Source organism: Leuresthes tenuis, unplaced genomic scaffold (assembly GCF_036924035.1).
Source record: "Leuresthes tenuis unplaced genomic scaffold, fLeuTen1.0.hap1 SCAF_23, whole genome shotgun sequence".
In the NCBI taxonomy this organism is placed as follows: Eukaryota; Metazoa; Chordata; class Actinopteri; order Atheriniformes; family Atherinopsidae; genus Leuresthes; species Leuresthes tenuis.
Genome location: NW_027325377.1, coordinates 17,919,187 through 17,936,656, shown reverse-complemented (window position 1 = coordinate 17,936,656; position 17,470 = coordinate 17,919,187). Strand labels below are relative to the sequence as shown.

Sequence of the window (17,470 nt, the reverse complement as noted above, 5' to 3'; positions counted from 1 at the left end):
AAACCTCAGTAAAGCTGTGGCGGAGCAGAAAGGTCAGTGGTGTGAAGACACACGTGCACTTAAAGCACACGCAGTGCATACAGGATCTGCTGGATTTTTTTACACTGTGGGGCACATTTTGCTGGCAGGCTCCACTAGGATTAGGGCAAATTAAGTTTCCCCAGGAGATCATCATTAACTTATAATGAAATTCTGATAACCTAATAGAAGGCGGTGTCCTCTGGGATTAGTGTGCCCCCATCCGTTTAACACCAGGGGTTACTGAATGGCTTGATGAGAAGAATTATGTCAATCATGTGCTATGACCTTTAGTCTTCAGTGTTCATCCCAGTGTTACATCTATGGGAGAATTTGGACCAGTATGTACAACATGGCTCTCCAGCATCATTACCAAAACACATCAAAACGCAAATTGCATCCTTCCAGTAGAGTTCCAAACTTGGAGTATCAGCATCAAGGGGCTTTTCTGATCTGCATGTGGTGGTCTAACAGTTTTTATTCTTTCTTTAAAAAAAAAAAAAAAAAACACACACACACTGGACTATTGATACTTGACTGTTATCAATAAGACACAAGTTGTGATAAACTAGTTTCCTTGTTCAATTCAGTTCTCTTTTATTTATATAGCGCCATATTACAACATATTATGTTTATGTTATGTTTATGTTTATGTATTTAGCAGACGCTTTTATCCAAAGCGACTTACAAATGAAGATTTAACAAGCTATATAAAGCTAACAATAAACTACATAGAAGGAATCCACTAGTCTGACTATGTCAGAGGTGACAGTAGAGATATTACTACAATGTCATCTCAAGGCACTTAAATAATATAGTCCAATTCAAGCCAATTGGAGTTAAATTCATTGTAATCATAATCCAATGAAATCCAATTAATTAATTTCAAAATAATCCAATTAATTCATATAGAGCCAATTCAAAAACAATATCCTACCTAAGGAAACCAACAGATTGCACCGGAACTTCTCTTCAGTCCAATCTCCCTGCATGCCTGAGGCGACTGTGGAAAGGAACGACTCCCTTTTAACAGGAAGAAATCAGGTAACCAGGATAAGATGTGATTAAGATGAGCATAACACTTGGATTGCATGAAATTTGAATGCCACTATGACAGACCTACAAACTAAATGCTGCAGGTGAGAACTGCTCCTCCTCTCTGCCTGCAGTATCACTGTGTGTGGATTTATGCTGATGCTCCTCAAGTCCCAAAATAGCAGGACTGCACCCAGTCAAAAGGACACACACTTGCATTCCCACTCACACTTGTTTCTAAAACGCTTCAACGATACTTAGAGCTCCCACCTCATCTCAGACGATACGTTGCCCATGGAGATAACCTGGTGATAATAAAACAGCAGTAAACGAGTTTCATCCTCTTCATCCTCACTGCAGTATCTCTGCCCACCATCTCCTGACAAACACATACCTCTCTCAGGTACAGCAGTAACCTCTCCATCACCCCAGAGACTACATCACTGACAGTGTGTTGCTGCAGTGGTGTGCACTAATTCGAGTACAAGTGGTGCAATGAACACACACACACACACACACACACACACACACACACACACACACACACACACACACACACACACACACACAAGAACGATAAGACACAGAACATTCATGTGATAAGGTCAGGTTCATGGTCTGGAGTTGAGAGTAGGGCTTTCTCTTCATACTACTCCGAGGACTCCTGCGACAAGGAAGAATTCCTTTGAGATTTATTCAACTTTACAAAGCTGCCGACATATTTTTTATGTATAAATATGTTTGTTAGGCATGAAAAGATTACTAAGTGGGCCTCGGTTGAGTCCCTAATGAGCTTGAAGGGTACATTTTAAAATTATATGTTGTTTAGAAAGTCCCAAAGCTCACCAAAATCAGTGTCCTGACATGTTTCTTTCATCTTTATCCTTTCATTGAACTGTTTTCCTGCTTTTGTCTGCATTATTTATCTATACAGTGCAGACTTTGGCAGCTTGAATACAATTCAGTCAATTTTTTGCACCACAACAGCTCTTTACTTTTAACATACAAGTCTGGCTTAAAGAATAAAAAGCAAAAAAGCAATATCAGTTCTCAGACATATGTAGTATCGTGTAACACTTTTCCCTCATACTCTGTACTTGTGTAGCCTCTAGTGGCTTCACATGGTAGTTTCTCTCAGAGTTCTTTAAATTCGTCCAACAAAACGGGGCCGGTTGAATCCATTTACTATGCAATATTCCTACTCATAGGCACATGTAGAATGCATATTATTTTTAACCGTTTCCATCTTAGTAGAAGAGGTTGAAGTATAGTTTGGCTTGTATTGAAAGAGTGACACATTTAAACACATGAGTATGTATTAACACTTTGCATCTCACATATGCATCCAGAAACGTACACACTCACACAGACCGAAGCGCAGCGTGTGGGCGGTATCCTCCGTGCGATGAAACATCTTGCATCCCACATGCTTATATAACTCCCTTTCTACCTCCTCCAGCTGATCACTCATCACTTTATCTTCCGCTGGGAAGGAAAAAAAGAAACCTTCTAGCTCTCCATCCACACTCATTGGAATCAGCCATGCAGGAGTTCTGTGCAATCCAACATGATTTTGTTACGCTGGCAGCATCAAAGAAGCACATCACCGCGATGGAATCAGGCTGCAGTAAATTACATCTCTAGTGGAGATATTATGTTGTAAAAAATTGAAAAACAAACTTGAACTATTTGAAACAGCATTGGAGCTTCGACGTCAGACCTTGTTATCACCCGTATTAGTAACATTTTCAAAAGTAGAGTTTTCACCGTTCAAGCAGCTGCACTTTGTTACTGAAAATTTCAAAACGCAAACTTCCCGAATGTCACAAAGACCTGTACTCGCTTATAAAAACGGAGGAAAAGCAAGCAAGAAGAAGATGGTTATGATTTCACTCCCCTCCTGTTTGTATTCCCGGCACACATTGCACAGTAATGAGAAGAAATGCCCGATGGGCATTCTGCACAGCATGGCATCCTTTCCACTGAGGGAACCTCCACATCAGCTTCAACACAGTTTTAGGGAACAGTCCAAAGGGCTGAGTTTATGTAAACACTGATGAATGAGGTGTCCATCACAACAAATATCAAAAACAAGACACAAATTCACTCACCAATCTGAGGGATAAAAAGACACAAGAAAAAGACTCCAGCTGCACAAAGCCTGCTGTTTCTAATTTACTAGAAGACTTAGAGTTGTTGTTCGGATCCATGTCCATCTCGGGGCTGATATACTTGTATGGTGTGGTGTGTAGTGACAGGAGGCCTGAGACTTACATTGATGAGCTCTATCTCCCAGATCTTTTTGACCAGCTCCATGGAGGTGTAACCGTTGATGAGGAAAGTCTTGGTGTAGTCGCCAAGTTCCAAAGACTCCAGCCACTCTGCAACCGACGTGGGGTTGTTACCATCGTAACCGATGGGTCTCACCTGTTGAAGTGAGAGATTTAGGGAAAAACTTGTTTGCTAACTTTAGGATTTTTCTCCACTTCTTTAAAACATTTTCAAAAACATCCATTGGTGTACAATGTCTTTATATTGTACATCTAGAGAGAGAGAGAGAGAGTTTTTATGTCCATGCACTCATTAAAGCTGCGATACTGTGGGCACGCTGGATGCCATTTTTCTGCTACTCTTTACCTGGAGCTTAATAACACAGAACATCTGCTATCTCAAGAAGAATGCTTAATTCCTGCATGCGTTCCCATTCTTTTATGTAATAGAACATCTGCTTAAACTCTGCTCATACTGGATCAGACCTGCGGCATCAAGCTCATTTGTACAAGGAGATCATCAAAGATGCATTCTGTGCTAAGGGTTGTATCCAATTCACCAGAATACAGAAAAAAAAAAAGGTCAGGAAGCTACCTCAGTGCTTATTTACAGCTCAGACTGAGCTACCTGGAGTGTAGCAGATACTTAATAATTCATTCATCTTTATTTTGACAGTAAAAAAGCTTTGGAGTTAACCTCCACCTCACGTTCAGTGCGCATTTGTGGTGGACCAAAATTAAAAGGTTTCACCTACTGTGTTTCGAAGAGCAAAATGCTGACCAGAGATCGAAGATCATCTCTAAGTTTAGACTCTTGCAGACTTCTGCTCTCTCTATTTGAACTTTCTTTCACACATGCCAGCAAAGTTCCCCATAAGTCTGTAAATATCCTTCACATTATTTCAATCATTTTGAGTAATCTTTAACGTTCCCTGGGACTTTAACAGATGAAAACATGAGGATACAGATGTCTCTTTATGTGCTTACAAGCTGTGATGGCTTATAATCTGTCTTTGAATTGGCTCCTTCTCTTTGGTGTTTTGGTCAAGAATTCAGCAGAACATGCAGATAAATCAGAGAATTATGTAGCAGAAGATTTACTGAATCTTAAGCGAAACAAAACAGACTACAAGTGAAAACCAGTCCCATGATTTTCAAAATGGGACTTCCTGCACACTTCAAACTGACCGTGAGGACTTCATGTAACTTTCACAGAACATATTCAGATCTAATACATGAGGATGATCTGCAGCACTGACCCTGGGCAGCAGCCGTATGGCCTGCAGCAGGCGTTGTCTGTGTGCTGAGTTAAGAATTCCAATTTCCAGCAGGTCCTGGTCCTCCACCACATTGCTGCCCTGTAACACACAAAACAACGGGCAAGGTTGGTATTACTGTCACTGGAATTAACAATGCTCTCCACGTAACAGCCAAATAATGACACCTCAGCCATATTTATGCAATAAAAAAAACTAAAGAACTCACAGACCACAGTAGTAGCTGGCATTTAGACATTTAGCACTGCTCCTGATAAAGGTTTTTGATGTTTGGTGCATCACCACATCTTCTTTGATGTGATTTTACACAATAATAAAGGTTTTCTTTACCTTTGCTGTTTGAATCTTTTTGCAATTTTAACAGTGACTAAAAACACTTTTTTTTAAAGCTAGAACTGCAACACTTGTTCACAAACATTTTGATACTTCCATCTCTGTCATCTGTATATATTTTTCTGAAGCCCCGCAAAATCATGCAATTTGTTGCTCTGATAGGTTGCAAGTGTATCCAACAGAGTCGATAAGTATTCTGGCATGTGCCTGCTTGGAAATGGAAAAAAAGAGGAACCCAAATGTTGGGAGTTGAATACACATACATATATATATATATATATATATGTGCACATTCTTCTGAAGATGATGGGCTACAACTCTTAGTTACAACAGCAGGTTCTTTTGCACATAACTGAACCCTTTTAAATGTCTTTCCTGCTTTCCAGCAATGATACTACAACAAACACAACAGTGTGGAGTTGAACCATCACCTGAGAAAGTAAAATGAAACATAAGTTTCCAAGCTAAAGAAAGAGTGGCTGAAAGAAAGTTTGATACTCTTAAAAAAGACTCTCAGTAGACATATACACCAGAGCCAGTACGGGCCTCACACAAAGTTTCACCTTTAATTAATCCAGTAGGAAGCTATAAGAAAGTTATCAGTCCTTCCCCCTCTGGAGAGACAGAGATGAGTTTTCATGCAGACAGATAATTACAGGCAAGGCGAAATGCAGTGCGCAGGCAGACACCTGCTGCACAGACACAGGCCAACGCAGCCAAAAATAACATCTGGAATATAGACGGTGGCAGAAAAGTGAAGCAAGGTAATCACCAAAATGATGGCAAAGATATACAAAGACGGGAAGGATGATCAACATCCAGGAGAGGAGGAAAAAAGAACGCAGGTAGAATCTTGTTATCTGCTGTTCCGGTTCACTTCATTCAACTCCGGGGACCACTGTGCCCTTGAAAAGAACAGCTTGCTCTGAGACCGTGACATTTTCATTCTAGATTCATGAAAAGTTGGTGTTTCATGCCGATTTTAAACGCACACATCAGTCTGTGTTCAGCTATCTAATTATGACCAACTGTGTTTTTCATTTGAGACTGACCAGAAAAAGGCTCTTACAGCCAAGTCTGTAAAGACTAAAGGGTATTTAACTACATGTTAGACCGTTTTGGCTCGGAGGCTTTTAGCAGGTCCAGTGTACAAAGATCAGATGAAAAACATAAAGAGAAGTGGAGGACATGCGAGGCCTCTAAAGTAATGGAGAGGGGGGGCACTGGAGATCAAAAATTAAGATTTGAGGGCAGAAATCTTGAAATTTATGGTGTCAAAAGTTCAAATCAATGAGTAAGCCAAAAAAGAAAACCAGAGGCTGCTCTTATCCACTGCTTGTGCCAGTAGCAGTGGATAAATCCACTGGGCTCTTTAAATTCTCATACAAGTTAAATTAAATCCACTTTTGAAAATCATTAATGAAAAATGGCACCATAATGTGTTGCATCATGCAATTAGTACACTGTAAAAGCATGATAGCTATGGCCTTTTGGCCTATCTTTGTAATCCATGCATGTACAGGGTTAATTTCCCCAGTGAGTTCCCAACACTTCACCTTCAAGAATCAAAGAATGGCACCATCACACTTATTAAAGAAGTAATGCAGCTCTTTCTTTTTTTTTCTTTTGATTGTATGCATGTAACATTAAAGATACTGTATAATTCTTATTTGTAACTATAAGATTACTTTGGACCCCAACTGGGAGCCTAAAGATTATAATCTGGTGACTTCCAGTTTTATAATCTGAAGATTTTAAAGAACCAAATCATTGTCGGTTAGCAGAGGATGGTTTTGAGATTGCATTTCAAGCGTTGTGTTCTGCCTCTTCCCCTTCATGGTACCAGAGCTTGCGCAATGGGATTGGACATGGATGTCAAATAAAAACAGTGGAAATATACATGTTTGTATATTGATGTTTATTTATAGAAAAAAAAAGAAAAAAAGATCGCTTGATGAATACATATTTTTTCAAACAGTGATTAAGAATCCTCGTCAGGCTTTAGAAATAATCCTTTTAAACAACTTACTGATCCTAAACCTGAACAATGTTGAACCTTTTAAAGCCACATACAGTGTTGACTGACAGCTTAACTTATATTTACAAATTAAGATGCCAAATCTTGGATGGCTCATCACCACAGTATGTGATGGTACTTGACATAAAAGGTCTCCTTACCATTGGATTCATGATCAAAACATTAAAACAGTTCTTAAAATTTTCAACGGAACCCTGAGGGCCTCCGACTCCCTTTGGCTTACACTGGAAGACGCAGGATATTCGAGTACCCGGATGCTGACATGCAGCCTGGGAAAAAACTGTTGATGCTAAGATACTGTGGGGCAGGGATGGGGACCATGTATCCAACCTCAACTCAGACATCAAGTCTGTTAAGATCTTGGAAGTGGCTCTGGGAGTGAGGCCGAGTAGGTTGGTTTAACTGTGTAAAGCCCATCTACCAACACCAGCTGTTGCCCTCCACCCAGTAACAGACAAAGGCTTGCAGTGGCAGACAAAAGAACGATAAGAGGCCCAAGTGGCAGCAGACACCCACACACCTTGGTAAACTGAACTCTGTGTAGAGCAACGAATGGTGGACTGCCCGAGTCAGGAAGTCAACAACCACCCCCCTCCACCTTGCACCACAGGTGACAAACATGAAAATAATGAAGTGAATAATGCAGTTGTGGTGGTTGCATCAATACTGAGGTGTTACAAATAAATAGGCTCTTACAGCCCCATCTACAACCTGTAAATGGGATGAGGGAGAACTCAGTTCCCCGTCAGAAAGAATAAAAACTAATCCAAAGTTACTCTGAATAGAATAAAGTCACAAGCTGAAGAAATCGAGTGTAGATTAAATCTGTTTTCACAGACTGAAAGAGGAGTTCACTGACTTTGGCACGTTTCGTATTTCATTGGCCAAAATGTCGAAGATTCAACTAAAAACTGATCTGCAAATTTCTTTGATTTTTTTTCCTCCTTCTTTAATTGTGACCCTCCCGCATGAAACGGACGTTACACATTTCGTGGTTTTAGAGATGAAAGTTAGAAGTCTGTGGCACGTGAACCATCCTTTAATACGGAGTGATTTCGCTCCTGGCTTGTTTGTAAAACTTCGTCTCCAAGGCTCCACTAGCCTGACGCTGCACTCACTAAAAAACCCGAGGCAGCAGCTGATTGGACTCGTTCTTCGGCTGAACTTATGGCTTTCGCATTCTCCTCACCAAGTTGTAGGCACGGGCCTCTGTGAGCGGAGTGCAGTTCATAGATCAGCTCCCGGGCTGATTAATAGAGGTGGAGTCACCATGCTACAACTTCACAGCAGTGTAATGACTCTCAGTGCTGGAACAGAGTAAATTGTAGGGGAGTAAGGGGGGATTCAAAGGCATGACTAATTGCTCCCTCTTGGGCTCCTGATACAGAGAGATGAAGTTCCCTAATGTTTGTTATTTCTTTTTCTAAACCCATTTTGCCCCGTTTCCCGCTCTGTGTGAACATCATGTTTGGCCTGTATCTAGCATTTCCCAGTGTGGCTGACACAAATACATCAACACAACGACGGTTAGCATAAATGAAGAGCGTAAACACAAACCAGTAAACCGACTGCATGTTTTCTTGTCTCAGTTTTTCCTCCAAAAGCATTCTTTGTTTATCAAGTGTTCTTGAAGTAAACTGTTTTTGTATCCTGCAAACAGTATGCATTTGAGTTTGCTAAAGACTTGATATGATGCACTGGCATGAACTCCAACAATCCATTTCTCTGGTCATGGGGGGTGTTCAGCATCCAAACTATAGATACATTTATTATGGCATGTGCTAAGCTTGTCAGCCACACCGCTTAACAACAGTGCCACAGTTAGGGATACCGTGAACAAAAAAAAATTAAATTCATGCACAGTGGCAGGGGGGTTGAGGCAAGATTACAAATGAAGCAAAAACTGATACGGCGATGAAACAGACGGCCATTATCGGAGCTCACAGGCGAAGGCGAGTTCTACAAATGATGCTTGGCCCACTGTGTCTCATCTCTTTGTTCTGTTCCTTTCATGCTTGTCCTCATCTCTCGCCTCTTCTCTCTAATTTTTAAATCAAAACAAGTTTTCCCCTATTTTCACTTTTTGCCTTGCTATTTAAACGATTTCTTCTCTGTTTTCTCTTGCTCTTTTAATGAATAATTCAAAGTCCTTTTGGTTTCTTTGCAGAGTTACTCGTCTTAGAGTCGTCTTTGCCGAGAAGAAGAAATGTTGAATCAAGCCTGTGAAACTCTGTGGCAGGCTGAACAATTTCTCCTCCAGAATAATACATGTATATGGTCACTGGTCCACACTTCTACTTTATTCTAAACCTTTTTTTAGGTTCTGCAAATGCGCTTCACATCGTTTCTCATTCACCCCGACACTCATGCAGCACTTCTTATGATACATATATATATATATGCACTCTATAGTATGCAGTTCTTGACTCTACAATCACAACCACCAGCTCTCCAGTTGGAAGACAATCACTCAACCAACTAGACAAACACGGACACCTAATCTTTGAGAAAATAAGTTCTTTGAAGAAAAGTTTAGGATTAAATTAAATTCCTCCTGTAGTAACTCTCAACTCTTTCATTTCTGCTACTGTACAGCATCCCCTTCACAAATGCAACTGTGTAAAACACAATCTTTGTTTTATTTTTTCTATTCTGGATACAAATATGAGCTTAGCTGTGCAAGACGTGTGTGCACGTTTACAGTAGCGATAACTGCGGTCAGAGGACTAAACATGATGTTGCAATAGTCTCATAAATAAGATATGTTTAAGATGCTCTGCACGTGCTGCAGCTCATCTTTGCTGCTGGATGCATCTGAACCTCTGAGAAAACTGTTTCAGGTCAAAAAATATCCAAGAATCTTAGCAATCTAATCTAAGCATATGTTACTACAAAAACAAACTAAATTATTAAATGAAGAATTAAATCTGAGATGTGGTAAAGGCTGCTCATAGTGCGAAATCACCGGGAACTTTAGGATCACCTGACGCTGCAGTTCTCCACAGCTCTATGGAGTAATTTGGCTTCTTTTTGCTCTGTATTGTAATTGTACAGCCCATAACTCGAACATTTGTTCTCACTGCTTCCATCACCATGAACCAAAACAGACGGCTGTTTTCTGTAAAAAAAAAAAAAGAAAAATCCACAGCACACTACCTGTACAGCACCAGACAGCGACTCACTAATGAGCTCAAACGAGAAGCTAAAGTAGCTTGAAAAAGAAAGAAAAAAACTAAACGTCTATGGTTGAAACCTGTTTGCTTGAGGTATGAATCATATCCGAGATGTCCTTCCAGTTTACTAAGCAAACACGACCTCTATATTCTTCTTCTAATATATCATTTTTGATCAGCTCCTCTCTCTGCTGGTCTCCTCCTCTCACTTTTTTTGTGTGTATAGTAATTCAAAATGGGCACAATTGATTTCTATGTAGTATTCTTCATAATAAATGCTGTTGCTATAGCAACCACTCCCCCTTGCTATTCGTTCATCAGTCTGGTTACATTTGTCCTCTACTGGGTGCTTAAAGTGACCAGACACGCCCACTCTAATGACCCACTTTTGCAGTAGACGGTAATGGTAGATTGGATTGGTCTGTGCATGCATGTCTCATGTCTCTGTATTACTGCATACTGCAGTGCACTGGCACAACAATACAGATCGCACTTGGGGGTCAAACTAATTTGCACACCAATAAATTCTACAAATGAACTTGAACTGTCTCTAAGAGAGAAAATAAAAGGCTTTGTTTTCTAAACTGCCGACTTGTTGTCATTTGAACCTGGCATTTAACGTAATTTCCCATAACGGAGTAGTGCTGAAATTAATTTGACCCTCGGTTCCCCTGAAAGGATCCACACTTTGCAGTAAAAGAAGCTTTGGAAATACCAAGATAATCAATGCAGCTTGCAGTAGTACCAGCCCATCATAGACAGAGTTTGCTCAATGTCGGAAAAGATTAACAGTCTTCCTGTTTAGTCATGAACAACAAAGAGGTTAAAAACTTCAGACAGCAAGCAGAAAACTTTAAACCAAGACAGAGCTGCCACTCACAAAAGAGACTTTGAAGTCACTGTTATGTTTTTGAGGCTGTTTCATCTCAGCTCTTTTCAATACTAATTGTATCTAAAGGCATTTCAGAGAAAACAATGGATCTATTGAGATGCTCTTTACAAAGAAAATGTATAGGCCCGACGAGCAGAAAATCCCCAAACATCTCAGAGGCACTGTTAGTGACTTTAAACTAAGTGCAAATGAGAGTGATGCAGATGCAGAAAAGGAAAAGGCTCACCTGAGGACATTCCTACAAGAAAAAAAAAAAAGCGTCTGTACATGACGTAAACAGTTGCCTGGACACGCAGCTGCTTCACACAGATTCACTTCCCTACAAGAGGTTATTGCACCCAAAACCAGGAAAACAAGGATATTTCATGGATAAACAATTGAATTTAAATTCAAATCAGAATCTGCAGAGGAACAGAGGTTATTGTGCATATGTTGCAAAGGACTTAACTCATACCAAATACACACACGGTCCATGAATTAGCCAGTCTACCTGGTTCTGCTTGTGCCGTGTATGAAAAACAGTGACGACAGTTTTTCAGCTAATTCATTTTCAGATCACTGTAATTTTTTTAGACAACTCAAGTACAAACAATGTTTTGTGGCTAAAGTGTTTAATTTTTCACATCATGGTTCAACATGCAAAGCTCCATCTGGTCTGAACCTTGGAAGTAATTTTGAGATTGTTGCAGACAGAAAAATCAACTACTTTAAGTCACTTTGAATTCCAGTCCCTCAGTTTTCATTCACATTATGCTTTTCTTCTTTTTTTTTTGGAAAAGTGGAAACCTATAGAAGGTCAAAAAGGTTAATTTATTTTTCAATTTATAACTACAGAATTCTAACTGAGTTCAAGAATCTCTTTGCAAAAGTATTGTGAGCAAGACGAGAAGCATCCTGCAATACATCAAGTGCTCAGAGTCCTGAAAGCGAATACAACAATATTTTTTTAAGGATATGGATCCAAAGATATGAAACAAGTAGACCAAGAATAGCCCTGTGAATAAAACATATCCATGACTGAGTACACATGGGGAAAAGTAGACTACCTAACCTGATTGTACATATCGGCAACACGCTTATTTTTAGCCTTAAATAATAGGACAGAATGGACTCTAATTTTAATTTGTTTACTTTTCTTTTTTTAAAAAATCAATTAATTTTAGGAGCCAGTTAGGCTGATACAATGGAAACTTCAATGTTAAATTCTTTCCTTCTATGTCTGTGAAACTTTGAAATGTAAACATGAACATTTTATTAAACAAAAACTAAATTATTAAGGCTGGAAGAATTGCAACATGCTGCACACACAAGCTAATCTCCCATAGCTACACTGCTCCACAGCTGGAGGATGATGTGGCAGCATCTCCACATTCATTTCTTTGTATTTATTTATACATTTTTATTTCATAAATCACTGTAATCTCGAGCCCAGTTGTGGTGCCCCTGCCTCATTGAATGATCCAAATCTTCATCAATATCTTAACTTAGAGCCATTTTCCTAAACATGGGATTGCAGAAGGGTCAGATAATGTCACAATAAATAAAATGATTAGATAAAAAAAAAAGTTTAATATTTGATCACATAGTAGTATTTGAGGCTTTAATTGTATGTTTAATCCTTTATTCTTAAATCAAAACTGAAGCCTGTCTGGCTTTGCAGACTTGAACTGACTCAGAACAGGAAATGAAAAAGACAGGAAGGAAGGAGGAGAGGACACTGGTGGTCTTTGTGTTGGTGTTTTTAGCAGTCTTTGATTGGTGTGCATGAAAATAATAATTACTGAAGAATTCTGTTGTGAACACACAAGAAGCACGAGTTTCCTTTCTCTGTCGCACGCAAAGATCAACCATGCTTGACGTATTCATCTGTGCTAACGTGTACGGCAATAACACACAGATAAACAGTGACCACGTGTGGGAGAAGCACACAAAGAAAAATGGATTCTGTGATTTCATCCTGTTGCCGGGGTAACTACTGGGACAAATACAGGTCACAGTGAGCGGAGGGCCAAAACATGTTTACACTCACAAACATACAATTAAACATTTCTATAGATTCCTGCATTGTTAGTTGGGTCTTGTGGTAGACAGAATATCATTTATGTCTGGATTTGAAGATGCCGGGGGGGGGGGGGTTTATTGTGAGTTAATTTCAATCTGTTAAAACACCAGAAAAGTTTCCCTCAAATGAGTCCCCCATACGGTGGCAATCTCTAAACAAACTCATAAAGTCAGCATTCCTCTGCTTTCTCACATATTCCTGCCTCTGCTGCAGTTTCTCTCAATTTACCTTCATTGCCTCTCCCCTGCACCCTCCCCAATTACTCCTCAGCTTCTACTATGTTGTTCACTGCTCTTTCCTGTGTATATCAGTGTCTGTGATACACACAGCAAGAGTTTCAGAATACAAAATAACCCAGAAAGTTTATCTCCTGACATCACTGGGAGGGATAAAAAAAAAAAAAAGGAGAGGATCAGTTTGCATCCTGATCTACGATCTACAGGTGGTTATAAGTGCAGTATTTCTATTCGCAGAGCTGTATCAGGGAACTATGAAACAGCCATGTTTCCAACATTTTTAGTGCACTATGTGCGGATGCATGTGTGGAGCTTGATGCATGTGTGGAGCTTGATGCTGACACTAGATTTTGTGCTGTGGTGGAAATATGCTGTAGGATTTCTGTGCGTAGGAGGAACCTCACATGGCATCAGTGGGGAGAGGCAGCAATGATGATAACGAAAGAATGAAAAAGAGAAAAGATGACACAAAAAGGGAGAAAGGTAGTAAATGAAAAATGGTGTGGGTGATGGAGAAAACATGCCGGGCACTTATCACTGCAAATAAGATGATGAGCAGAGAAAAATAAATTTTTACAACAGCCCACCTGAAAGTCAAAATCAAGACCTCCCTTTCCCCAAAAAGATGTGAAAACACTCACCATGAACTGGACGTTGTCAAATCCATTGGCCAGCAGGTGGTTCTCATACTGGACCAGACCGATGGAGTCTAACCACTGGCCCACGGACTGCAGCGGGCAGCGGGGACCTATAAGGGGGTGGAGGGGTAAACGCTTCAGTAGGGAGTAGCCGTCCACGCGGTAGCAGCGGCAGTCTGGCTGCGAGAGCTGGCACTGCCACATCATGTTATGGCGGGCAAAGTGGCTGTCAAAGGAGCCCGCCATGCTTTTAAGGAGTCTTTTGGCAAGGCAGCAGGAGGAGAAAAGGTAAGGGAGGGCAGATAGAGGGGGGGAGAAGGGTGAAGGGAAAAAGAAGCTAGGCAAGGGGCATGGTGAGGATGGAGGGGGTCAGCATGCAAGGGTGTGGGGGGGTAAAGTGTAGCTGTCCAGATGCTGTGTTCTCTGAATCAAGCCAGACGAGAATGAGAAGGGGGGGTGGGGGGTGGGTGGACGAGCAGAAGTTGTATCCAGAAAAGAGCTCCTGTCCTGGGGGTTAAATCCTGCCAGAGATGGGTGCCGGGTAAGACTGGAAGTATAGATCCGCAAGAAAAAGCGACTGTTTGTCGCGCACAACACAGAAGCCGCTTTCTTTTAAGCTGTTGCGCTCGCTTGGTTTCTCCCCTGAGCTGGCGTGTGTGTGTGTGTGTGTGCCCGAGTGTGTGTGCGCGAGAGGGAGAGAAAGCGAGAGCTGCTGCGTTGTAGATTTCTCTTTATCAAGTACTCCCACTCATCTGTATGCTCCTGCAGCCTCCTCTCTCAGTCTCTCCCTCTTTTCTCAGAGCGCTGCCTCCCTCCTTTGCTTCCCCTCTCACTCTATTCCCTCCGTCTCCCTCCAGTCTCTATCCTCTCTTAGTGGCGATTGACACCCCGCTTTATCTGCTGCTCTACATATATCTGGCTCGCTCTGCTGATAATAGCCATCAAAACAGCTCCAGCTTCTTTGTCTTCAAGCCAAGCTCCCTCCCACTCTCACACACACACACACACACATCAGGTTGACTGTATGCATGCGCCCCTATATATACACGGTTGTGTGTGTGTGTGGTATAACTGTGTATGTGCTGATGGGGGGGGGGGCTGCTGAGCTGCTTTGGCATAAACGGGATTTCTGCCCGTGGTAACCATGGTTAGAAGCAGCTTTGCATTGATGGATGAAAAGAGAAGGAGAGAAGAAGCAAGGAGAGGATCAGGAGGTGGAGGAATGGGGAAGTTAATACAGAGAGACGGGGTGAATGCAGCAAACAGAGATGACTAGAGGAAGATTCAAGGTGCGCAGATGAAGAAAATGTCAAAAACTAAACCACAATCTGCAAATCAGATAATCTTTTAAAATTAAAACTCAGCTTTTAATTTTATAGCTGAGGCGTAATTCCTATAATAATTGTGTAAAAAAACCAATGTTTTAACCATATAATTACAGAATTTCTTCAGAGGTCCACCTCAGTTTCTATCCAGTGATTGCTGTAGGGTTGGACAACTGTACAAATAAATCTGCTAGTGGTCATTTTTAGAGGGGTTTTATCAAATCATTTTGCCAAGTTATTGATCTGTCTGCTTGAGAATTCATCTTGATAACTGATTTACTTGAATAGTCGCTGTTATCGTCTGTCCTTATCTATATCTTTTTGTTCAGCATTTTCTGATGGATTTTCCACCCCCATTGCATAGGAAAATGTCTGTGCAGCACCAGAGCATGTGCACAGAGTCCACCCCTTAATGGACAGCGGTGTCTGACCTGCTGACAACGTGCATCAAGAGGTTTTGTTTAAATTTTCATGACTCCAAAAATTACTGCCTGTCCCTTCTTTGATGGGAAAAGTGCCCCAGTTGGGCACTACAGCTGTCAGAGTCATGGTCCCGTTTTTGATCCAAAGATTTTTTTTAATGTAAAACTGGCCTCTTAAGTGTGGGGAAGTGTGTGCAGTGGGTGTTGTTGGGCATACAGGGTCCTCACACTTGGCCCTGTCACAGTCTGTGCTGGTGGAAATGGAAAACAATGAGACGCCAAGGTGGTGGCAGACATCTATGCACCTCGGGGGAACTTTTCACTGAAGCCCTGGGGCTAATGATGCAGGGTAGGTGGGCGAGATTCTTGGTGTGATATAACCAGAGTTCAACAGGCAAGCTTTGCTACATGTCCAATTTGTCAAGGTTTATTGCTACATTTCTTATTGAATCACATAGAAAGAAAAATAGATGACCGCTGCGGTTGTGGTAGTTGCTTAGCATCAATCCAGAGATGGTATAAATGTGGGGTTATTGTGACGGCCCGAGAATCTCACGTAGAAATGACAGCTTAATTTAATACCTGTATACTTGTGTGTGTGTTTTACCTGAGCTATCCTCCTTGATGTCCAATCCGCTGCCTATTCCTGCTCCAATCGAGCTCATAATTTTGTCAATCTGAACAAAGGGGGAGAGAGACAAAAATAGATGCAGAGTTAGAGAGAAGTACAGTGTGTACAAGGGACAAAGTCATTTTCCAGTAATAAGGCTAACCCTCATTTCTCAAGTCAAGTGTCACATAACGCGATCATTATGTCAGGCGGCATGCTGAGTATCAATCAGTTTCCCCCCTGTGAACTGAAAAAGCACGAAGGAGCAGCAAACTTCAAAACAGCAGAGCTGAAACGAAGAAAGATGGGGAATGGACTGGTGAGAGCAGCTTCATTAACGTCTGACTGCAGGCTGTAGTACGTTGGACCTTCTGATGCAAACACCCTTTAAACCTCGACAGAGGTTTGCCACAGTACACATAGGTTACAATTCCTGCACACAAAGCCAATATCTCATGAAAGGCTGCAGCAAACAGTTTGGGTCAAATCAGTTTACACAGCACAACATTGTAAATATACCCAAAGGGAAATCTGCAAAGAATCCTTCCCACCTTTAGATAGAAAAAAAACTGAAACAAGCTTTGTGTGAAACCTGTATGTGACAATCATGCCTCGTAATCTTAAAGAGACACACGATAGCTATCATTTCATTCCACCGTATTCTTGGTGGCCAAAAGACCTCTTTGGATGTAGTGCCTTTCATCACTGCCAGGTAATAAACATCCAAATGATAAACTTCTGCTACATCAGAGCGAGAACATATTAAAACACAAATTTGTAAAATGCGCTGAATTGCCTTGAAGCTCGTTATACTAATGAGTGTCTTCAGATGGCTGAGTGTTGTGGGACATCCCTTGTGGCTCGTCTCTTGCCATAATACAACTCCTTCCAGAGCATGTGCTACAAATAGCAGCTATGGTAATTTTCACTCAGAAATCCCCAAAGATCACCGTAGAAGCCATCTAATCTCTTCTTCAAGTAACATGCAATTAAAAAGGAGAACTCACCTAAATTGCTGGGAATCGAGAAACTCCATATGGTAATTCATCACCATCAGCTAGATAGGAGTGGTGTTGAGTAATTAATGAATACGGTTTTCACTTACATCACTTGGAAAATAAATGTTCTAATTGTGTAATTT

General features: G+C 41.0%; 1 protein-coding gene across 3 annotated transcripts in view; it reads right to left on the bottom strand.

Moving 5' to 3' along the window:
* anks1b (ankyrin repeat and sterile alpha motif domain containing 1B) overlaps positions 1 to 17,470 on the bottom strand; it is a 196,626-nt gene that overhangs the window by 33,098 nt on the left and 146,058 nt on the right. For all 3 annotated transcript variants that reach the window (XM_072377500.1, XM_072377498.1, XM_072377499.1), the window contains exons 16-19: positions 16,327 to 16,396; positions 13,976 to 14,082; positions 4,583 to 4,681; positions 3,328 to 3,480 (exon numbers count right to left, since the gene is read on the bottom strand). In XM_072377500.1, coding sequence (XP_072233601.1) covers positions 3,328 to 3,480; positions 4,583 to 4,681; positions 13,976 to 14,082; positions 16,327 to 16,396 — 429 coding nt within the window. The remainder of the gene's footprint in view (positions 1 to 3,327; positions 3,481 to 4,582; positions 4,682 to 13,975; positions 14,083 to 16,326; positions 16,397 to 17,470) is intronic.